The sequence below is a fragment of the Balaenoptera physalus genome (genome assembly GCF_965194825.1).
Source record: "Balaenoptera physalus genome assembly, chromosome: 6".
In the NCBI taxonomy this organism is placed as follows: Eukaryota; Metazoa; Chordata; class Mammalia; order Artiodactyla; family Balaenopteridae; genus Balaenoptera; species Balaenoptera physalus.
The window spans coordinates 49,713,172-49,739,282 of NC_138885.1; the positions used below are offsets into that span (position 1 = coordinate 49,713,172).

Below are 26,111 nucleotides of genomic sequence, written 5' to 3' on the forward strand. Positions count from 1 at the left end.
TAAAGAATGAATCATTTCAGAAATGAAGGATAAACTTAAAGAACAGATGAGTCAATAATCCCAGGAGAAAATGCCGTAAGAGTTTTAGAGGGGGGAAAGGAGGAAACTTGTAAAAATAAAAATGAAATAAAAGACAAAACTATTGAATAGAAAATGACATATAGAGAAGCAAGAAGATCCAAAATAATAGAATTTCCTAATGAGAAAAAGCAATGAGACAAAATGAACACTAAAAATTATAACTCAATATTTATTGAATTATATATAATTCAATTATATATAATACAATATTATTCAACATTTACCCTTGAAAATAAATTTGGAACTACATATTGAAACAGAACATCATATACCTGGGCAAGTGATACAGAATGAATTTTAAGATATGTTGTGGTAAACCTACTGAACTTAGTTTGGCATTCAGGCAAACAGACATTTGTAAGAATAAGGGAAAGAAAATCAGACTATCATCAGACTTTTCAAAAGCAACTATTTATGCTGGAAGTGAATAGAGTAACATTTTAAAGATACTCAAGGAAATATATTGTAAGCCAAGGATTTCAGATCCACAAAATGGATTTTCAAGCATAAAGACCACAGACACAGTTATCAATGTGTAAGAACTCAAGAATATTGTTCCCAGTAAATGGAAACATCATCTACCTATTTGCTCAGGCCAAAACCTTGTAATGCTTCTTGATGCCTTTTTTTTCTCTCCTAGCTCATTTCCAATTCAATTGCAAGTCCTACTGGCTCTACCTTAAAAACATCCTAAATTTGACCTCCCCACCTCCACTGTTATCCTATTATTCCAAGTAACCATCATCTCTTGCTGGCAATGACTCAATAGTCTCCTTATTTGTTTCTCTGTTTCCACTCTTGCCTCCCCTCTAATCATTGGAACAGGGCTTGACCACACTGCTCAGTTCTGCCCAACCCCTTACCAAGTGTGAATTCTACTCCCCACTAATTTCAATTGCTGATTGGGGTTTACTGCAAATGACAATACTTTTCCTAACTCTGGGAACCACTACCTGACCATAGGGTTCTGTACCATACAAAAAAGTTGAACTGTATAAACCTACTCCAGCCTCTATAGAAGTTTCTAATCATGTTCATTTGCCAGTAGGGAGAAACATGTACCTAAAGCATAGATAACTATTATAAATAAATATATCCAAGTAATGTGTGAGTGAACAGTAATATGTGTCCAAATAAGAGTCAGAGGTAAGAACTTTTCGGAAGCAGAGTGGACAAGTACAAAACGTACTACTTGGAGGTAAGACTAAGGAAAAAATTCTAAAACATTCCATCTACTAGAAAGGTTTTTCTTCTTTTTTACATTCACTTGTGCTTGATTTAGTAATGTGGGCATCTTTAAACTCAATAAATGGCTTTTGTAATTGCATCTGGCACAAATATGTATTAATGTTATGTTAATTATGGGACTAATGCAGTGTTTGAGTGTAAACCATGAATCTTATGTTTACAGTTGGCAATTTAATCTTGGTTTTGAAGAATTTTCATGTGAAATCACCATTTAGCCTTGTAATAGCTTTTCTTAGGGTCAGCTGCTTTCCACTAAGTTTGGCACTGGGAATGAAAACAGATGTGTATATTTTAGTTAAAGAAATAAACAGTGTAATTAATCTTTATAAATGTACAGAATGGAGCATCTAGTAATGAAGCAACTAAAAATACATAAATTTGAATATTTGACCAATTTGTTTCTATTCCTTTCTCTATAGGACATCACGAATACACTATAGTTATCTGAGTGGCATTTGGAAACCATCCTAATTTTAAAAGGATTTTGGGAAGAATTCCTAATTTATAATATGTAGAGGTTTTCTTCTTTTCTGATACTATGCTATAAACAAAGAGTGCCTCTTGACTGGATGGTAATGACAATGCTCACGCTATTCAAGTTTACTTGAATGAGAGTTTAGAATCTTATATAGATCTCAGAATGGACACAGAAAAATAAAAATAAATATTTAAAGCAATGTGTTCTCCTTGGAGAAATCTCCTTACGAACTCATATTATTTTGTTACCAATTTGCAATTTGAAAATATCAGAAAGACTTTCTGACTTACATTTTTGTGTGTTTCCTTTAGATAAGAAATGTTGAAACAAATCAATGTTTAGACAACATGGGCCGCAAGGAAAATGAAAAAGTGGGTATATTCAACTGTCATGGTATGGGAGGAAATCAGGTAAACTCTCCCTTTTTTATCAGCTTCATACTTGGGGGGAAAAATGTTGTGTGAACTATTCAGGTAGACGATGGCTTAGGTTAGTAAATTAATGGGCATTCTAATCAAGAATTAATTTGCCTATGTTATTATCCCAAGTATTGTACGAAAGCACTGAAGAATTTAATAAAAAGAGCAACATCTTCAATGAGCCCATGGTGAATGAGGACAGCCAGATGTCTGAGACTCATCTCATATTACCACGTATGAGTTAATGAGGACTACATTTTATTCTGTTGTTAACTGAATCATATAAAATAATCACTCAACAACTATGATGTTTTCCCGATGGTGATTATCCTAAATTTCTTTTTCAAATGTTTACGTATGTCATGTTTTCTATGACTTTTGGTGGTTTAATAAAATTTTAAAGTGCATAGATAAGCACATCTGTTACAACTTTGCTTTGGCTATCTGAAGACGTCCTTTGGACCAGGTAAAAATGTCTTTAAACAAGATTTATACTTGACTGAAATTCTAGGACACCTTTATCTGTGTGACAGTCCAATTAATTATCAGAAACTTATACTATAACAAGGATTCTTGTGCTCTCTGTAAGCATTGGAAAGTGGCACTGCAAGGTGGGCCACGTGGAGGCTACTTGGCTGTGAGTCTTGCTGCCATGGCTACTTTCAGAGGCCGAATTTGGAGTTCGTGGGAACTTATAACAAAGCACAGTTAGAGATAACTGCTCCTCTGTACACAAGTTGTCTAAAAGGGTCAAGATGAAGCACAGGAGTGAGCTGTTTAGTGCTTTAGAGTGAGCTGAGGAAGCAAAAATTATCCTGATCAGCACAACACGATGGTTATATTTGTAATGCAGCTGAATGTATCAAGAATTCATAGAGATCTTAGGGATCAAGATGGCAGAGGAGTAGGACGTGGAACTCACCTACTCCCACCAATACATCAAAAATACATCTGTAAGTGGAACGATTCGCACAGAACATCTACTGAACACTGGCAAAAGACCTCAGATTTCTGAAAGGGCAAGAAAACCTCCCCTGGAGGTTGGATAGGACAAAAGAAAAAAGGGAAAAAAATAAAGAAAGGAACTGGGATGGGAACTGTACCCCAGGGAGGGAGCTACGAAGGAGGAAATTTTCCTGCACCCCGGAAAGTCCCCTCTACGGTGAGGAGATCAGCCAGGATGCAGGAGAAGCTTCAGAACCTCGGAGGAGAGTGCAGCAACCAGTCTGAGGAAGGCAAGATGGAGGGTGACCTGCACAGATGGTCACCGCCGCCCTGTGCTCCCCAGCCTGAAGAGGCTGGAGTGTGGCAACCAAGGGTGTACTCAGAAGAAGCTTGGACACACCAGAGAGACAAGGTGCCATTGTTGGGGAAACGTGCAAGGAGAGGGGTAGGACCGCCATAGGAGCTTCTTTCCCTGCGCGCACCCTTAGGCAACAGGACACCACCTACATGAGCTCCGGTGGTGGGCGCGAGCCACCACCGCCACTAGGAGACCCACAAGCAGGTGCCAATTGCTGCCCCTGCTGTCCCGGGAGTGCGCAGACTGCCACTGCTGTTGGGAGACCCAGGAGTGGGCACTGTTCACTGCCCCTGCCGTCTGGGGAGCACGCATGGGCGGCGAGCAGTCACCAATCGCTGCCCCTGCTGCCCCGGTGGTGTGCAGGATGCCACTACCGTTGCGAGACCCAGGAGCAGATGCAAGGGTTCTTCAATATCCGCAAATCGGTGTGATACACCACATCAATAAACGAAAGAATTCAAACCACATGAGCATCTCGATAGATGCAGAAAAAGCTTTTGACAAAATTCAACACCCATTTATGATAAAAACTCTCCAGAAACTCAGCATAGAGGAAACCTACCTCAACATAGTAAAGGCCATATATGACAAACTGACAGCTAACATTATTCTCAACTGTGAAAAGCTGAAAGCATTTCCCCTAAGATCAGGAACAAGACAAGGATGTCCACTCTTGCCACTTTTATTCAACAGAGTTTTGGAAGATGCTCAACATCACTAATTATTAGAGAAATGCAAATCGAAATTACAGTGAGGTTTCACCATCATCAAAAAGTCAGAATGGCCATCATCAAAAAGTCTACAAGCAATAAATGCTGGAGAGGGTCTAGAGAAAAGGGAACTCTCCTACACTGTTGGTGGGGATGTAAATTGGTACAACCACTATGGAGAACAGTATGGAGGTTTCTTTAAAAACTAAAAATAGAACTACCATATGTCCAGCAATCCCACTCCTGGGCATATATCCAGAGAAACCATAATTCAAAAAGATACATGCACCCCAATGTTCATTGCAGCACTATTTACAATAGCCAGGACATGGAAGCAACCTGAATGTTCATGGACGGAGGAATGGAAAAAGAAGATGTGGTACATATATACAATGGAATATTACTCAGCCATAAAAAAAGAATGAAATAATGCCATTTGCAGCAACATGGATGGACGTAGAGAGTATCATACTAAGTGAAGTAAGTCAGATAGAGAAAGACAAATATCATATGATATCGCTTATGTGAGGAATCTAAAAAATGACACAAATGAACTTACTTATAAAACAGAAACAGTGTCACAGACTTCGAAAACAAACTTGTGGTTACCAAATGGGGAATGTGGGGCAGAGGAATAACTTAGGAGTTTTGGATTAACATATACACACTACTATATATAAAATAATCAACAAGGACCTACTGTATAGCACAGGGTACTCTACTCAATATTCTGTAATAACCTATATGGGAAAAGAATCTAAAAAAGAATGATGTATGTGTATAAATGAGTCACTTTGCTGTACACCTGAAACTAATACAACGTTGTAACTCAACTATACTCTAATATAAAATTTAAAGAAAAAAAAAAAGAAAGGATCCATAGAGAAAAAGCCAGAAGGAAATGGCCCTGTTGAGTTTTGGCACCATACTTCAAATCAGACTTTTGTATGATTCAATGGAGAACACTAAAATGAAGTTTCTCCCTAAAACCAAGCAAACAAACGAATAAAAACAACTTAATTATTAAAATGTTAATTAGTGCTACACAGTTTGAATTTAAGCAAGAAAATATTTGAGTCAAACTTTCTAAATTGCAGCATGGGAAAACGACCATATGAAAGAAGACGATAGAAACAACAACATAGCCAGAACAATGACAGCATTCAAAAATGGTCCAGCTTACTATACTGATTCACGAGTGTGAGAGGCTTCTACTACCAAAACCCAATGGAGTCCTGATGAATTCAGCCTCAAATGGCGAAAGCTGTCAGAGGACTAAATATATAGGGGTTTAATTTTTTCACATAATAAGAAATCTGAAAGTAGTCAATTGTTGATAATTTGTTCCAGTCCTCAATAAGTCCACCAAGAAACCAGAAGCTTTCTATCTTTCCATTCTTCTTAAAGTTAACTTTTATCATCAGCTGATCACAGGAGGGCTGCTGAAACTACAGACATCATGTCCACATTCAAAGCAGGAAGAAGTGGGGGTAGAGAAGAGTTGAAATAGCCATGTCTGTCCTTTCATTAGGCAGAGCAAATGCCTTCCTAAAGGCTCAACACATCTCCATGTATGTCTCTTTGGTCAGAAATGTGTTACTTGGACACCTCATGGCACAAAAACACTAAATACTTCACCTCACACTCATGCACAGCTTCTCCTCACAGTTTATTTACCACGGGTATTGGGTGTACATTTAGAAGTGTCTCCCATAATGTGTTTCAACAGCTTATGAAAAAATCCAGCTCATCACCTGCACAGTGATTACCTGCAGAATTCAAAAAGGGAAACATTATTTATGAAATCACTCTGATTCTAATACAGATGAAAATGAGGGAGGAAGATCCTTCAGGTGAATTATCCTCATGGAATCATTAAAGTGCCAAGGTTACTGTTAAAATGGATAACCAGGGGATTCCCTGGTGGCGCAGTGGTTGAGAGTCTGCCTGCCGGTGCAGGGGACACGGGTTCAAGCCCTGGTCTGGGAGGATCCCATATGCCGCGGAGCAACTGGGCCCGTGAGCCACAGCTACTGAGCCTGCGCATCTGGAGCCTGTGCTCCGCAATAAGAGAGGCCGCGATAGTGCAAGGCCCGCGCACCGTGATGAAGAGTGGCCCCCGCTCGCCGCAACTAGAGAAAGCCCTCGCACAGAAACGAAGATCCAACACAGCCATAAGTAAATAAATAATTTTTTTTTTTTAAAAAAAAAAAGGATAACCAGTTATATACTTAAATTTGTCTAAATGACATGGAACACCTAGATCATAAATGTGTAAAATTACATTATTCATTTACATGAATAATAACCAGAAATAAACTATCCTACTCTACTGTAAACTTCCTGTTGGCTGGGGCTATGTCTTACTCCTCTCTTCCTCCCCAGCACGTGGCACTTAGAATATGATAGGCACTTAATAAATACTAGTCAAGTAAACAGATGAAAGAATTCATGGTCAGAATAATGGATGTATACCTTAGTACTATGTAGACATTGCCAAAAATGCTGTTATTATCACAGAAACCAAAAGTATAGACAGACACCAATCTCAGGGATTCATAAATAAAGGGAACAAATAAACAGCAAGTAAAAAACCCATACCTACATATTTTCTAATGTCTCTGTTATCTACTTAATAAGATAAATTTTAAAACCAATATTTTTTCATCTATGTGAATACTTATTCGTGCTACAAATGTTGAAAATGCTTATTGAAGCCCATTTTGTTACAACACAAATAATGGAAACAAATATGTACCAAGAGGAGAATGTTTAAATAAATCATGGTGTATCCACAGTTCAGATTACTACATAGCCACCAAAATGACCGAGAGGTCTAAATGTACTCTCATCAAACATTGAAAAGAGGGAAAAGTAACGCACAGTACAACTTACTTTGAATTTTGAATGATCTCATTTGTGGAAAATGTATGTGAACATTTTCCTCTATATAGTATCTGTAATATATATATGTAAATGCTATACAATTTATTAGAAATGTATATATATCTATTTGGAATACAAATGACCTCTGGAGAGACGATTAAGCTGGTATAGGAAATTTTACTTTTTACCCCATATTTTTCCATATATATTTACTACTTTCATAATTAAACAAATAAAAATGGAGAAACTGAACTGTTGAGAATAAAAGAACATCATTTTATAACACTATTCAGATCTGATTAATTGGGTAACTTATCATGATAAGTTACTTAGTATTTTTTGAGCTTCAGTATTTTATCTATAAAATGCATAAAAATTTTCCCTCAATTTTTTTCTCTAAAGATTAGTAAAAATTTATGAAACAACTAACACTAGCATGGCATATACTAAATAGTACATTTTGGTCTACTGCTATTAATTATTCTCTCTATTATTTCCATTTGTGTTCTCAATTATCTCTGTTTTTACTTCTAAAAGTAAAAAATAAAATGTTTATTCAGTGGCTAATGCCAGAGGCAAGATAAAAGCACAAGACACTTCATGGTATTGTTAAGCTCAATAAAATGCGCTGCCTCTCCTGTTATTCTAACAAATATATATTATGAAAAAATTAAAACATCACATAAAACCCTATTATGGTATCTTTTTGATGGAACTCAATATTTCTAGCATGATTAATACTAGGGACATGTTTAAAATTTTGACTTACTTTTAAAAAGAACAGATCTTAGGATTTTATTGAGAATGAATAAATTATTGGGAGAGCTACCTTCTCTGTCTTTTATTGCTATTCTTTTATGTTACTGTGGAAACAGCATCTATTTTTATGGTTATTTAGTTTTGAATTTTTACAAGTAGCCCCAACTCCTAAAAATATTCAAATCTCGGACTTCCCTGGTGGCACAGTGGTTGAGACTCTGCCTGCCAATGCAGGGGACACAGGTTCGAGCCTTGGTCCCGGAAGATCCCACATGCCGCAGAGCAACTAAGCCTGTGCGCTGCAACTACTGAGCCTGCACTCTACAGCCTGCGAGCCACAGCTACTGAACCATGTGCCACAACTATTGAAGCCCACGTGCCTAGAGCCCGTGCTCCGCAACAAGAGAAGCCACTGCAATGAGAAGCCCATTCACCACAACAAAGAGTAGCCCCCGCTCTCCGCAACTAGAGAAAAGTCCACGCACAGCAACAAAGACCCAAAGCAGCCAAAAATAAATAAATTTTTTTTTTAATTTAAATTTCTTTTTCCTGCTTTTACACAGAAGTCAAAACAAATGTTAATGCTTTTTTTTCCCAAACATCTTTATTGGAGTATAATTGCTTTACAATGGTGTCTTAGTTTCTGCTTTATAACAAAGTGAATCAGTTATACATATACATATATTCCCATATCTCTTCCCTCTTGCGTCTCCCTCCCTCCCACCCTCCCTATCCCACCCCTCTAGGTGGTCACAAAGCACCGAGCTGATCTCCCTGTGCTATGCGGCTGCTTCCCACTAGCTATCTATTTTACATTTGGTAGTGTATATATGTCCATGCCACTATCTCACCCTGTCATATCTCACCCCTCCCCCTCCCCATATCCTCAAGTCCATTCTCTAGTAGGTCTGTGTCTTTATTCCCGTCTTGCCACTAGGTTCTTCATGACCTTTTTTTTTTTTTTCCCTTAGATTCCATATATATGTGTTAGCAAACTGTATTTGTTTTTCTCTTTCTGACTTACTTCACTCTGTATGACAGACTCTAACTCCATCCACCTCATTACAAATACCTCCATTTCATTTCTTTTAATGGCTGAGTAATATTCCATTGTATATATGTGCCACATCTTCTTTATCCATTCATCTGTTGATGGACACTTAGGTTGCTTCCATGTCCTGGCTATTGTAGATAGTACTGCAATGAACACTGTGGTACATGACTCTTTTTGAGTTATGGTTTTCTCAGGGTATATGCCCAGTAGTGGGATTGCTGTGTTGTATGGTAGTTCTATTTTTAGATTTTTAAGGAACCTCCATACTGTTCTCCATAGTGGCTGTATCAATTAACATTCCCACTAACAGAGTAGGAGGATTCCCTTTATCTCCACAACCTCTCCAGCATTTGTTGTTTGTAGATTTTTTGATGATGGTCATGCTGACCAGTGAGAGGTGATACCTCTTTATAGTTTTGATTTGCATTTCTCTAATGATTAATGATGTTGAGCATTCTTTCATGTGTCTGTTGGCCATCTGTATATCCTCTTTGGAGAAATGTCTATTTAGGTCTTCTGCCCATTTTTGGATTGGGTTTTTTGTTTTTTTGTTATTGAGCTGCATGAGCTCCTTGTAAATCTTGGAGATTAATCCTTTGTCAGTTGCTTCATTTGCAAATATTTTCTCCCATTCTGAGGGTTGTCTTTTGGTCTTGTTTATGGTTTCCTTTGCTGTGCAAAAGCTTTTAAGTTTCCATTAGGTCCCATTTGTTTATTTGTGTTTTTATTTCCATTTCTCTAGGGGCTGGGTCAAAAAGGATCTTGCTGTGATTTATGTCATAGAGTGTTCTGCCTATGTTTTCCTCTAAGAGTTTGATAGTGTCTGGCCTTACACTTAGGCCTTTAATCCATTTTGAGTTTATTTTTGTGTATGGTGTCAGGGAGTGTTCTAATTTCATACTTTTACATGTAGCTGTCCAATTTTCCCAGCACCACTTATTGAAGAGGCTGTCTTTTCTCCACTGTATATGCTTGCCTCCCTTATTGAAGATAAGGTGACCATATGTGCGTGGGTTTATCTCTGGGCTTTCTATCCTGTTCCATTGATCTATATTTCTGTTTCTGTCTTGATTACTGTAGCTTTGTAATATAGTCTGAAGTCAGGGAGCCTGATTCCTCCAGCTCCATTTTTCGTTCTCAAGATTGCTTTGGCTATTCGGGGTCTTTTGTGTCTCCATACAAATTGTGAAATTTTTTGTTCTAGTTCTGTGAAAAATGCCAGTGGTAGTTTGATAGGGATTGCATTGAATCTGTAGATTGCTTTGGGTAGTAGAGTCATTTTCACAATGTTGATTCTTCCAATCCAAGAACATGGTATATCTCTCCAACTATTTGTATCATCTTTAATTTCTTTCATCAGTGTCCTATAATTTTCTGCATACAGGTCTTTTGTCTCCTTAGGTAGGTTTATTCCTAGATATTTTATTCTTTTTGTTGCAATGGTAAACGGGAGTGTTTTCTTAATTTCACTTTCAGATTTTTCATCATTAGTATATAGGAATGCAAGAGATTTCTGTGCATTAATTTTGTATCCTGCTACTTTACCAAATTCATTGATTAGTTCTAGTAGTTTTCTGGTAGCATCTTTAGGATTCTCTATGTATAGTATCATGTCATCTGCAAACAGTGTATCAACTATCTTTTCCGACCACGACGCTATGAGACTAGATATCAATTACAGGAAAAGATCTGTAAAAAATACAAACACATGGAGGCTACACAATACACTACTTAATAACGAAGTGATCACTGAAGAAATCAAAGGGGAAATCAAAAAATACCTAGAAACAAATGACAATGGAGACATGACGACCCAAAACCTATGGGATGCAGCAAAAGCAGTTCTAAGAGGGAAGTTTATAGCAATACAAGCCTACATCAAGAAACAGGAAACATCTCGAATAAACAACCTAACCTTGCACCTAAAGCAATTAGAGAAAGAAGAACAAAAAAACCCCAAAGCTAGCAGAAGGAAAGAAATCATAAAGATCAGAGCAGAAATAAATGAAAAAGAAATGAAGGAAACAATAGCAAAAATCAATGAAACTAAAAGCTGGTTCTTCAAGAAGATAAACAAAATTGATAAACCATTAGCCAGACTCATCAAGAGAAAAAGGGAGAAGACTCAAATCAATAGAATTAGAAATGAAAAAGGAGAAGTAACCACTGACACTGCAGAAATACAAACGATCATGAGAGATTACTACAAGCAACTCTATGCCAATAAAATGGACAACCTGGAAGAAATGGACGGATTCTTAGAAATCCACAACCTGCCGAGACTGAGCCACGAAGAAATAGAAAATATGAACAGACCAATCACAAGCACTGAAATTGAAACTGTGATTAAAAATCTTCCAACAAACAAAAGCCCAGGACCAGATGGCTTCACAGGCGAATTCTATCAAACATTTAGAGAAGAGCTAACACCTATCCTTCTCAAACTCTTCAAAAATATTGCAGAGGGAGGAACACTCCCCAACTCATTCTACGAGGCCACCATCACCCTGATACCAAAACCAGACAAAGATGTCACAAAGAAAGAAAACTACAGGCCAATATCACTGATGAACATAGATGCAAAAATCCTCAACAAAATACTAGCAAACAGAATCCAACAGCACATTAAAAGGATTATACACCATGATCAAGTGGGGTTTATTCCAGAAATGCAAGGATTCTTCAATATATGCAAATCAATCAACGTGATACATCATATTAACAAATTGAAGGAGAAAAACCATATGATCATCTCAATAGATGCAGAGAAAGCTTTTGACAAAATTCAACACCCATTTATGATAAAAGCCCTGCAGAAAGTAGGCATAGAGGGAACTTTCCTCAACATAATAAAGGCCATATACGACAAACCCACAGCCAACATTGTCCTCAATGGTGAAAAACTGAAACCATTTCCACTAAGATCAGGAACAAGACAAGGTTGCCCACTCTCACCACTATTATTCAACATAGTTTTGGAAGTTTTAGCCACAGCAATCAGAGAAGAAAAAGAAATAAAAGGAATCCAAATCGGAAAAGAAGTAAAGCTTTTTTTTTTTAAAGCATGTTTTACTCAGTTACCTTTCTAAAAGAATGCACTTTATATTTCTAGACAATTATACCTGTAACCATTTCTCCTTGCAAGGGTGTTTTTGTAGTTTAGGTTTTTTTAATTTTGGAGATATCAGAAAGAAACTTACTTTTCAGTAGTTCTTGGAAATATTTTTCTTAAACATTTAGATAATCAAATATCCAGCATACTCTTCTCTCCTCATTCCTAGCACCTGGCACAGTGCTTGGGATACTGTAGGCACCTAATAAAAATTAGTCAAGTAAATAGATGAAAGAATGCATGGATGTTTTTGTATCAGGAATACTGTAAAAACAGGGTTGCAAGTGGAGAATTATTATTAAATTCAACACTTGATCATCTTGAGGTGGTCTCTTTAAAACCTTAGTAATAAAAGACTTCTACCTCAAAGAATAATGACAAAATTTGATACTCCATTCCTATCTGCTTTCGAAATGCTTTCTTTTCATTAGCAAGTAATATCATGATGATCATTAAACACATTCGAAAGAATGAAAATAAGAATATGATTAAAACTTGAACATAAATTTCTACAAGTGAAAGAAAGAACTTAACAATTTACTGGTAGAAAGTGTGTTACTAGAAGTTATGGGATTGTCTTCTTTATACTTCTGAAAAGATGATGTGGATTCCTGGAAGCAGTTTCATGTCCCCTACAGTACTAATGACTGAGATTTATATCTTCATTCCCAACCTCTTTCCTGAGCTCTGGAATCTATTGCTAATTAATAATTGGGATTCTTTACAGGCATCTCAAAATCAAAGCTTTCCAAACTGTACTCATTTTCTTCCCTTTCACACAACCATCCAAAATTAAAATCTGACATAGACACTTCACTTCTGAAATTTCACTGGCCACCAAATCCCCTATTTGTATGAAAATAATGTCCCTTGACTCCTACCTCTAAGTCCCTTTAAAACTAGGACCTCTGTCTTTGTCCTAGCTTACACCTTCTTTCACCTGTATGGTAAAAAAACAAAACAAAACCAAAAAACCCAACTCATTATTTCCATATATCATATGGAATTCCATAAGTACATTCCATACATGGCATATTAGAATTAAAATCAGATTAAAATCTCCAGCAATTCTTCTCTGTCCAAAAATAAAGTACAAATTCCCTAGTTATGATATTCAAAACCCCTCTTAATTTCATCCCCATCTGGCTTTCCAGCTTAATCTCCCTTGACATTATAGTTCCTGTGCTCTAGACATGTTTGATAATTCTTTATTCCTTGCATGCTCTGTGCACGTTCATGTCTCCACAGTTCACTAGTACTGTTCTAATTACACTATTGGCCAAATACTGCTCCACTCACAAACTTAAGACATGCTCACTGTTTAAAACCCAAATAATTTAGCTTCTTTTCTGCTACCTATTGGCTAACAACTTCTTACCCTAAGCAGGGCATATTTTAATGGATAAACTATAATTTATTTCATCAATCCTGTACTGTTTAACACACAATGTTATTTATGACTTTTCATTGTTATACCCCAGGCTCATCAATACCCTTGTAGCTAAAACCTGGTAGCTTCCATCCATATTTACTTCTTTAGAAAGAATGTCTACAAGTTAAGTTTGCTAGATCAAAGGTTATGCAACATTTTAAGGTTTTTAATATATAGTGACAAATTGTCCTCTTTAATGTTTCACCAATTTAATAGGACAAATAGCTAAAATAGGAAGAGGTACTATGATATACATTTAACATGCATTATCCTCTTTGGTTTTTACAACAATCAATGAAGTACATGGTGTTATTATCCTGATTTTACTCATGAGTTTAATGGAAACCCTGAGATTAATAATATGATTGAGGTGGTAAAGCCAGTCTGAACCTGAATCTGCCGACTCCACACCAGTTTTACATTCACCACATCTGTATTGATTCCCAGCCACGCTCCCCCAGGACTGTGATTACAGTGGCCAACCCTAACTGGATACTGTCTTTTCCTTGTTTCTCATCTTAGCCAGTTTAGTATGGAAGAAACATTTTATCTTACTTTAAATCATATTTCTAACATTATCAATGCACATAAGCATTTTTAAAGTTGGCATTAGTACTTTATGAATTTCACAGTCATGTTTTTGCTTATGTTTTCATTGGAGTTTGAGGTGGTTCTTTATTCTCTTCACCACTTATAAAAACACTTCATTAAGATTTATCTTCTGCCATACACATTACAGATATTTTTCTGACTTGACATTTTGTTCACATTGTCTTTGTTTTCTCTTTTTGATGTCAAAATACCATTCTTTTCTAATGAGGTGCTTTTACATGATATTTAACATCATCTTAAAGGAGCCAATGGTAAATAGGTCTTAGCCTCACTGGGCATATACTAGATCTACTCAAATATTGACACTAATTTTTACTTAAAACTTATATAAATTTTACTTAAAATATATATAAATTTATATAAGTGGGTCAAATTAGATTAATATACTATTTATAAAATAAACATTTTTCTTTGATAAAATGTACATATATCATATACATATACATAATATATAATGTATCAATATAAAATTTTTTAAAACCAGTGGTATTTCCCTTTGAACTACAATATATCTTTAATCAAAAATAGGGAGAAAAGCAGCCTTTGTACATATTGTACTTATTCCCTCTAAAGACCAAAAATATAAAGTGATGGAAAAACACTCACATTTTAGCAAATGCATTTATAATGTTTCTCTTTCTCCCTGTAGCCACTCATTTGGAGAGAGCTAGAAAGCACATGGAAACATTCCATGTAATTTATTGCAGTAAATGATTCAGAGCCATTTTTCAAGGTAGCAAGCCTTTAGGGAAGCTTATGCTAGCCATTTATTAAAACCCCACTGTCTGCCAAGATAAAGAAGAGATCATTAGGTATTATCTATACTTTCATACAAATATCTCCTCTTCCTCTAAAACGTGATTATTTATACTTAAGAAGAATCTAACCTTATGACAGGTACATTACAAATTTTGAAAGTAAACAAATACCTTCTCTCCTCATTACAGACCCTCTCCTAGAGAAAATTATTTTAGTAATACATTCTAATATACTCATAGATTGTAATGGATATATTCATTCAAGAGATATGTATTCATTTTAAAGTTTACCTTTTTATACGTAAAGTTTACATCTTATAATTACTTATAAGCCATTTCTACACTAGTTTGGTCCCCTTTTAATAACATGCACACTGGAATTAAAACTCACCAGGGATTTCACAAAGTAAAATCCCACAACGGCCTGTGAGGAAAAAAAAGAACATTTACCGTTCATTAAATGTTTAAATGAGTTGGATACATGAGAGCTAGAAGAGAGCAGTTATTATAACCTCTGTAGAAATTGGGATTATTCCAAGAGCCTTTCAGTCTCATTAATGCTTGGCTGGGAGAACTTCTCGACTTTGGTTGGCTTATGCTCCTACCAGGAGACTAAAATATACTGAGGATGGAATGGTAAATTGTCTCAATCACTCATCCAACAAAACCTGGTTATGCTAGCCTATAATAGATACTCTAGATGAGGTTAGCAGATGATGTTAGTAGGAGGAAATATCTAAAGACATACATTTCACATTGACCTGGTTTTTCAGGGGGTCATGTGGTATCTGTTCATCAAGTTCATCAATACAAGAGTTAGTTCCCTTCCAAGTAAGTCTCAGCAGGGCCTGCTATCATGGGCTCAGTCTGGTATCAAAAAACCCTTTGGGATACATATACAAGTCAATGAGACCATTATTTCTATGCTACTCTGTTTATTCTTGATTCTTTTCATTCTATTTTCCCAGGATATTAAAGCTCCAAAATCATACCAATTCCTGGGCTTACACCCATTGCTTCAAACTGACTAATGCACATTTCTACTTGAATGACCAAGTGTAGCCTCAAACGCAGTGTGTCTATAATTAACTCATCTTTTATGAAAAGCCCTTTTTCTTCAATCTTTGTATTCATCTATCTTTTACATTCTCTTCTTTTATCTCTTATCACACACCCTGCCCTTCTCGAACTAGGCACTAAGCCTTGTGGATTCTTTCTACAAGAAAGAATTTCCCTATTCCTTCTTTTCTTTTATTAATAATTCTACTTTCCAAATCTTGGCCTTGATTGCTTCATATTTGAGTTACCACAATAGTTTCAATATAGTTTCACCAGAGCTCCAGCCTGTCTTTACTCCACCCTCATTCAATAATGAAAACTCCTTTAAAAATACCATTCCCAACTGGAAAAACAAAAAACTTTAGAGCCCCCAGTTATTACAAGATAAAATTAACATTCTTTACTAGTCAAAGCTCTACACAGTCTGACTCCTTCTTACCCTTGTAATTTTATCTCCTGTTGCTCACCCATACAAACTCTCAACTCTATCAACTCTATTGAGTATAGCCAGAACATTTTAAAAATTGTTACTGTAATCCATTTTTTAAAATCATATCCTTGCCTTTTCTTTTACCCACCTGATATCACCTTTCTCCACTTTTCTAACTACATAAATTCTAGTTTATGTAATTCCATAGTTTACATTGTTCTAGTTCCACTTCAAAATTCACCGTCCTCCATATAATAATTTGTTTTTTTCTGATTTTCAATATACATTGATACTTCCTTTTTCTGAACTCACAATACTTTAATTTTTCGCATTTTTTTTTACTTACTCATATACCATATCTCGATGTTTCTCTTTTAACTCTCATAATTTCATTCAATTGTGTTTATTCAACTCATTTCCAAAAACAAACTGTAAACTTTTCTTGAAGCAAGTATTAGTTAATTTCCTTTTCTTAATCCTTCTACAGTAATAAGTGCTTATTGAAAGAATGAATGGGTAAACAAATTCATACAAAATTTTCAAAGTTACTCAAGAACCTGCTGTTAACACAGAAATAGCTTCAAAATTTTAGGGAAACCACATAAGGGAAAATCTTCCTGGAAGATGAAACTGTTCCTATGAAAATGCCTAGATTTGAGGCTGTAATAGGCTGAAAAATGACCCACAAACGTATCCACATCCTAAGCCTTGGTACCTGTGAATGTTACCTTACATGGGAAAAAGGACTGTGCAGATGTGATTAAGGATCATGATATAGGAGATTGTCCTGGATTATCTGGTTGGCACTAAAAGCAACCACATGTATCCTTATAAGAGGAAAGCAGAGGGAGATGTGACACACACACAGACAAGGAGAAGGAAATGAGACCACAGAGGCAGAGACAGGAGTGATGTGGCCACAAGCAAAGGAAATATAGTCTGTTGCCAGAAGCTAGAAGAGGCAAGGTACAGATTCTCCCCTAGAGCCTCCAGAGGGAACACTGCCTTGCTGGTTCCTTGATTTCAACCTAGTGAAACTGACTTCAAATTTCTGGCCTCCATAACTGTGAGAGAATAAATCTCCATTGTTTTAAGTCATCAAGTTTGCGATAATTTGTTTCAGCAGCCACAGGAAACTACTGTAGGTCCTCACAAAGAAAACTCCAGGAAGTCTCTAGCTCAGTGTTCTTAAGCAATCCACCCCTTCGGAGGTTTAAGATATAAGATACGAAACCTTCCTCAAAGTTAAAAACATATATTATTTTATCTTGCTACTTCAAGAAATCAAGTAGTAGCTACAAAGAATGGCTCTAAATTATACTGGTCCTACAGAATATTTTAATTATAGAAAATTTGATTTTGGATATTCCATTTTAACTTGAGTATTTGTATTCTATTTTAGTGCAATTGTAGTAGTAAATAAAATTGTCAATAGCTCTAAATCCTATATTAATAAAAATTTTAAAGTATAAAATAACTAAAAGTGAATCCATAAATATTAAATGATGATGGCTTTTTCCATTAATAGTTAATAACTTCTGCACAGAAGTTTTAAAATTGTTTTTTCAAATCTTAATTCAAGAACTGAGTAAACAATCAACAGGTAACATTTTCTTAATTCAAACAAATTACATTATCTTTTGTATTAAAGAAACACGTATTAAGCTTGGAGTTGATTAAAACTTGCAGGAACTTAAACTAATGATCTTATTCTGCCTAGTTTTGCCTGGCCAGAGTGTTTCCTGGAATAGAAATAAATGGCAAATTTGTTGTGTTCAATCCTTTTCTTTCCCCTTGTAGGAGTTACTCAGAGATTGTGAGATTGTTTTCTTAATATTTCCGAAAACTGAGCACTAGTATTGTCTATTTCTTAGATCTATCTTTTCTTCTAAGTGTTGTACAGTCCAATTTTATGTATTTCTGCTTAATGATAGTTAACATCTATCACATTTGACACTTTTTTTTAAAAGCTATGGAAAAATGGGCAATGCAAGTCAACCTAGAAAGCACTTTTACTATTTTACTGTAAAGTGTTTAAAATTAATACCTGAAATCCTACATTCATTTAAATAAGCCACAACTTTGGCTCCAAGCTTTCTAGCTGTAAGTACAACACTGGTTATATGATTTATTGGGTCAATAATATAAAAACAAACCAGCTTCAAAAAGGTTCAATTATTTCTGGTGTTGAGATAATAAAAATGTCTACCCTGATTCCTGATAAGGAGAACATTATATGGAAAAGGAAAGGCACTGGACTAAACTTGGAGGGGACAACAGTCTCTAGGAGGGCATCTAAGGAAATGATGATGATATCAAAGTATGTGCACATAGTGGGACAAAAGAAATACTTATTCTATTGATTAATCAATTAAAGTGTATCACATCAACCCATGCTCTAAAAAGCTTAAAATTAAATTTCTATAAAGCTTAAATATTAAAATACTTTAAGATCTTTGGGAAAATTCACATAAATTTGTATTCATTTTATTAATGGAATTTCCAGAATATTTTGAAAAACCCCCTTTGAAAAGTGAAATATCACACACTTTCACAAAGCAGAAGATTTAATACTACTGTATTTTTACAAAATACACACACACACAGGCATATGTACTTCTCTTACTGCACACCATCAACAGAACTTTTCTTACTGACAAGGGTAGACTGTTCACCGAAAAACTTACTAAAACAAAAATGTTTTGCTACTAGCAGTATCAGTGTGCTCCCTCAGCCCACCAGTTTCTCTCTTCTGAAGCTTCTATTACTTAGAGATGGACTATAAGCTTTCTGCTAACTTCATCATGATACGTTTGTCTCCACTGAACAATTCAGTCCCAGAAGAACCTTCCTCCTCTGTATTTTTTCAATCTTCTAAACCTCATTCCTTTCTCTATTTTATCTTCAAATGCTTTCATCCTGTCTTAATGCATAATTCTTGACTTAACACCCTGGTCTTAATCATTACCCTGAGCTGCTTGCTTGTTCAAGTCATCTTCCTGCCAACATTTTAGTATATTTAATATTAAAAAATTTAATGGATTGAATGCATGAATCTACTATATATGAAGAATATTAAGGTCCTTTGAAATGATCCCCTCTTCTCCCTTAGAGAGTGTGTGCGCCTAAATTTTACTGAGGACATAAATAATTATTTAATATTACCATTTGAAGCACTCTGTAATAGCTAAAATAATATCTTGGCTTACTCTAGTAGAAAAAGCCACTTTATTAGTTTCTAAGTAAGGTAAATAATGTCTGTAGTTTCTAAATTAACAGTGTTGGCTACCCCAGTTTTATATTCACCAGAAGCCAAGCAGAGCCCATACTTACGATTATATGCTTTGCTATACCTAAGATTTTCTTCATCTTACTGTATTCCCAATTCTATCCTAGTTAATAAATTCTTACAGTATTGGAAGAAAGTAACAAGTAAGGGTATACCTAGGGTTTTTTTCCCTTCCAAATATGAAAACTTGTTTTTTGGGGAAGGAAAAGATAACACATGAAGCCTAGATAACAAAAAACTGGACAAGAAATTTATGTTCAAATATTTAACTAACCAATGCAAGGAAGAGAAACAAAGTTTAGAAAAAGGAAAAGTCTAAGAAATCTGCAAGCCAAATAAAATGTCAGGTATAATATTTTTATAGCACCAAGATTTTTAAGGCATTCTTTGCTTAAAACTCACCAATTTTTAAATGATGTCATCATATACAAGATTTTATTGAGGATAACCCAAAATGAGGAGACTAATCAAATGCAAGCTTATACACTTACATGGCTGAAAACAAAATGTTTTAAATATTTCATTTGTTTGCAAATAACTATATATCCCATATATATTTTGCCTTGTTGTTAGAAATCCTGATATAACAATAGTGACAAGATAGCAACAAAATATCTTCCATATTTTAATGACCTTAATTATACATTCTTTGTATCAAATAAAAAAATTATACCTGAGATATCATGGAATTGTCATCATTTTTCTGTATAAACTATGAAGAACAAATCTTTCTAATTTTTATTAGGTATTTCTCCTAGTTAACAATCTAGCCTCATCTTTACAAACTATTGTTTTTATTTATATGGAGGCCAATATTTCTTCTTTGCATGAAACAATTTTTTTCTACATTTTTCTAGGATTAATTGCATCCTACACTAAATTAAAGCATATATCCACAGTATGAGTTGGTTTAGTTATTAATATTTTTTAAGTTCTTTCTGGGTATATTATGAATGCTTCTTCCCAAAAGCCTATGGCAGTGATGGGGGTGGAAATTATATTGAACACTACTCCTATAGTAAACATTTGCAGGTGTTTTAAGTATGTATATATAATTTGAGTCTCACAATAACCCTGAGAGGAAGGTATCATAATTAGGTTATATACTTCATATACCCTACTACACTACACCATACGTGATCTGAGTCAGCTTTGGTGAAAAGTTAAGATATCATCAGAGGACCTGAGTGTCAAAATCCCTCTGTGACTCTTAGTCTGCTCGGACTGCTATAACACAATACCATAGACTGGGTGGATTAAACAACAGGCATTTATTTTCTCACAGTTCTTGAGGCTGGAAGTCTTAGATGAGGGTGTCAGCATGGTCATGTTCTGGGGAGGGCCCTCTTTCTGGCTTGCACACAGCCACCTTCTTGCTGTTTCTTCACATGACAGAGAGCAAGCAAGCTCTGATCTCTTCTTCTGCTTATAAGGGCAGTAATCCCATCACAGGGCCCCACCCTCATGACCTCATCTGAACCTAATTACTTTCCAAATACACCACCTCCAAATACCATCACACTGGGAATTATAGCTCAACATATGAATTGGGGTGGTGGGGTGACATTCAGTCCATAGCACAGGTGTTATGAAGTCCCTTGTCCTTTCTGGTCCTCAATTTCTAATCTGTAAATTGATACGGTTGAACTAGATGTTCATCAGTTAATATTCTTTATCTCTATTGCTAGATAGGCAAGAGATAAGTCCAGATGATTTGTGTAACCTGCAGTCTAGTGACGAGGACACGAATTTAGAAAGCTTGAATTTGGGGAAAAAAATTTAGAAAACAAACGTTTTTAGAAGATAGAACAATGTGAAAATTTTGAGCAACCTGCCAGTCACAAAAAACTGATGATTTAAAGAAAAAAGAACCTATTAATCAGTAATTCATTGAACACCATATATATATATATACCCAGTAATATATGGGCACCAAGAGGAAATAAATATACACTTAAAACTCAAACTTCTTTTTGTGTATAAGGATGTAGGGAAGATGCTGTTTGTTACATGACATAGAGTCCTTTCCATGAGTAACCCTAAGAGAATTTCATGCTGCACTGAGTATTGGAAGAGCTGTTTGCCTCCTGAGAAGCAGGTTTTTCTTTTCTTTTTTACTCCAAATAACATGGTTCACCCAGAAACAATAATTTTATAATATTAATTATAAAATTAATAATATTCTATGGACAAGTATTTATCCTGGCACCATACTTGGATTCTTTTTATTATATTACCATTTTTATGTACATGGATTTTGTCTCATCTCTCTCTCTCTCTCTCTATATATATATATATATATGTAAAATTCTGTTTAAATCCACTTCTACTTTTTAATGAGATTAAATATAAATAAGTAAATGGGCACACAATCCCTACCCTCCATCTCAATGGGAATACAAAACAATGATTCTTGAAACAAAGAATATTTGTACTATTATACAGAAGGCATTCAGAAAAAAGGTCTGATACGGACAGGAGTGGGTCTAAAATGCTTCTCAAAGCTGTCAGGGAGCACAGAGAACGGAGTGTGTGCAAGGACAGCGAGGACACTAGCCTAAACGGAGTGGAAGGCCTGGACTAGGGAGAGTGGAAAATTAAGGTTTATAAGTAGTGGAGCTAAGATTTTAATAGAATGTAAATGTCAAGCAAGGAAATTTTGACTTGAGGGGACAAAAGGAGCAATAATCTTTCAGAGTGCAAAGGTTGCCAAAGGAGAGCTTGTAACCTATTTCTAATACAACCTCATGAGAATACTTGCACATGCACTTTTGTTATTAAAAATGGCATGGGGAATGTGGCCAAAATGAAAAGGGCTTTTTATTCTTGTTATTTAGTACCCAAGTATAATTTCACCACAAGCAGGGACAGACTACAGAACTTTTTGTCAGTTCCTTTCTTTTATTCTATTATCAAAGGACTTGATCCAACACTGAGCAAGAAGCTACATGTGGTATGTACAGAAATGATACCTTTCCATTAAAGGAAAAAAGGCTTCAGTGGGTTACCATGGAAACAGCCTACTGTCCATTCCAATTTCTAGTAAAGAATCTTAGTCTTCTAATGAAAACCTACCAGATAGATATACTTCTACTCCATCTCTCTAGTTGCTAACTTTCTAAACAGATTTTGCAGTGTTGTTTTTATTTAAAAGAAGTAAAATGTGCTTGTTTGGCTGGGATATGCAGAAATTGTTTAAGAGGCACTTTTCTCCCCCCCAAGAAAACAGCAGCTAGCAAATTCAGAGGTGCACCGTACAGTCCCTGTAACACCAAAGAATGATCAAAGTGGTCTCCCTAGGTCACGGTGGCCAGTGTTCAATCCACATCTTACACACTGATGAGACCAAGTACTATTTCTAGGTGGTGGAAATCATTACGTTACAATGTGCTCACTAAAGAGAACTTTTCTTCCTTCAGTGGCCCAAACAAGTGGCCCATGAGCTAGATTTATTTTTTACTATGAGAATCTTAATGTGTTACATATAAATCTGATATAAAGACATAGCCCCAGTTTTAGACTGAAATTTTTAGAACATGTTAATATTGATCTCTGAGATCTCCTATACAGAAGAATTCCAAATAATTTATGTAGACAAGTCCCCCTCCAGAAGATAGAATTTATCTTTCCTCCCGCTTGTGTGTGGGCTGTGCTTACTGACTTGCTTTCTAAGAGTAGAATATGGAAGCGGGTGGTGGTGACTTTGCAGTGGAGAAACATGGCAAATGCTGCCTTGGGTGAGTGATCAAGGATCTACACTGTGAGTCATGTTAATACCATGCACCCTTGATAAAACGTGAGGAGAATGGCACTTCACTTTTGTGATCTTCCCCCAAAAAATCTATAACCCCAATCTAACCATGAGGTGAATATTAGACAAACCCAAACTGAGGTACACGCCACAAAATACCTAACTAATGCTCCTCAAAACTGTCAGTCATCAAAAAGAGTAAAGTCTGAGCATCTATCAAGAGTTGGCTAAGGAGATATGACGACTACATGTAACGTGGTATCCTGGATGGGATCCTGGAAAAATGAACATAGGACCATATGGGAAATTTAAGGAAAAACCTGTGAAATCTGAATAAAGTTTGGAGTTTAATTTTTAAAATATCCCAGAAGCAAAATGTTAACTGTGTGAAAAGAGCATGGGATTTGGAGCCTGACAGACCACAGATCAAAGACAGGTTCTCCCACTTGCAAACTGAGTGACCTGGAATTTATCTAACCTTTTTAAACCTCACATTCCTTATTTGAAAAAAAGAAATTATAATACTAACCCTGGGACTTCTCTGGTGGCGCAGTGGTTAAGAGTCCGCCTGCCGATGCAGGGGACACGGGTTTGAGCCCTGGTCCAGGAAGATCCCACATGCCGCGGAGCAACAAAGCCTGTGCGCCACAACTGCTGAGCCTGTGCTCTAGAGCCTGCGAGCCACAACTACTGAAGCCCGCGTGCCTAGAGCCTGTGCTCCGCAACAAGAGAAGCCACCGCAGTGAGAAGCCCATGCACCACAACGAAGAGTAGCCCCTGCTGGCTGCAACCAGAGAAAGCCCACGTGCAGCAACGAAGACGCAATGCAGCCAAAAATAAATAAATACATAAATGTATAAAAAAAAAATACTAACCCTGAAAAGTTACTGAAGAAACGTATAATTTATGATATATGCTATATCATATTTAATATACTAATATTTAAAATGACTGCTATCTTGCCAAACACACGGCAGGTTATCCCAAAATGTTGGCTTTCTCTCCTTCCACCTGCTTCCAGCCCAACATCCAAAAGGCCAGAATCTCTGTCCCTTTGCCTGCTGGTTTTCTCTGCCAGAGGCCGCTTTGCCCACCTTTTCACACCTGGGGAATTAATCAACTCTACTCCCTGGAAGCACACCTCAAGCAAAAGCTGAGGGCAAATGGTATAATTATCCCAGGTCCTTCACCCTTCCAGGGAACTGAATCTGAGGCTTGTTCCATCTGGTTGCCAGTTTCCCAACAGGATAAGGCTCCAGTTATCTACAGTGTAACTAATTTGTAATATACCCTTTATTGGCTGCTTTGCCTTCCCTGCACTCCTACTGGTCTTTCTTGGGATCATCTACATAATAAAAACTACTTGCACTTGAATCCTTGTTCAATGTCAGCTTCTGGAGGAAGCCAAACTAAATTGATCTTAGTTGGCAGCAATGATGAATGACATAAGTAGGATTTCTTTAAGCTTGAAACCACCTAGAAAAGTTCAGTATTATTTGATTCAGTGCCAATGTTGTGCTAATAATATGGAGGTGAATTTTTAAAATTATGTCTAATTTAAACTAAAGGGTAGTTTACCTTTACAGATAAGATGCAGTTACAACAGATACACAATAAGAGTTTCTTTGTGCTATCTTAAGGACATTATAATTTGCCTTTTGAGACTTAATATATTTAATATAATTTTTCTCTAATTATATGCAACATACCAGTTTTAGGAAGTGTCTAATAATACAATGTATGTGGAAAAGTTTCGAATATAAAATACCAGTAAAAATATATTCAGAAATGATATCACAAAGTCTTTTATCATTAATTTGTGGCTAATAAAACAAACACTAAAATGAATATATAGTCTATATATATACATATATATGTCATGTGAATAATATATATTATTACTGCTATGTTTATTTTACATTCACAGGCATAAATGAGTAAGAACCTCAAAGACCAGATATCTTGCTGCTCCATGGTTCTAACTAATGATATAGTCATAAAGGGAAAGTATGTATTAAATTGCCCATGACTGAAGGAGAATATCCCATCCAGGAATTTAACTTCCCTTGCAATTTATATGTGTGAAGGCCAGTTCTTCAGATAAAAAATATTTAAGGAATAATTCAGTGGGGGAGAACATAGGAAAGAATATCATCAAGAGAAAGCTAATTTGTTACAGAAAATCAATACAATGAGAACATCAAGAACAGAGTTCAAGCAGGTTGGAATAGTGGAGGAAACTTACAGAAATGTTGGCACTCACTTGGATGTCTGCATATCAAAGTTTCATGAATGGCCTATATGGTTTAGATAAAGCCTGAAACATTTAACATTCTCAAAAGTATCAATGAATAAATAGATGGATGAATTACTGAATGAAAAATAAATGATAGAGACATAGCATGGGAGAAGGTGTTCTACATGGTGAGAATAATTTAGTTTTTGCATGCATCTCCTTTAACCTGATGGTCACTGTATTAGTTTCCTATTGTTGTATAACAAATTACTACCAATTAAGTGGCTTAAAACAACACAAAATTATTAACTCACAGTGTTATAGGTCAGAAATTCAGGCACAATGTGGCTGGGTTCTCTGCTCAGGGTCTCACAGGACTGAAATGAAGGTGTTGGCCAGAGCTATGATCTTACTGGAGGCTCCAAGATTCCTGGTTATTGGCAGATTTCAGTTCCTTGAATTTGGAGGACTGAGGGCCCATCTTTCTCAGTCTG

The 26,111-nt window shown here is 35.9% G+C and overlaps 2 protein-coding genes across 8 annotated transcripts in view; both read left to right on the plus strand.

Moving 5' to 3' along the window:
* Positions 1-26,111, plus strand: part of GALNT13 (polypeptide N-acetylgalactosaminyltransferase 13) — a 560,582-nt gene that overhangs the window by 498,189 nt on the left and 36,282 nt on the right. For 6 of the 7 annotated variants that reach the window (XM_082465040.1, XM_082465042.1, XM_082465037.1 and 3 more), the window contains one exon: positions 2,119-2,217. The exons of the other annotated variant lie outside the window; for it this stretch is intronic. In XM_082465040.1, coding sequence (XP_082321166.1) covers positions 2,119-2,217 — 99 coding nt within the window. The remainder of the gene's footprint in view (positions 1-2,118; positions 2,218-26,111) is intronic. 7 annotated transcript variants of the gene reach the window in all.
* The window catches only part of KCNJ3 (potassium inwardly rectifying channel subfamily J member 3), a 621,683-nt gene that overhangs the window by 172,777 nt on the left and 422,795 nt on the right, over positions 1-26,111 (plus strand). The window lies entirely within an intron of this gene.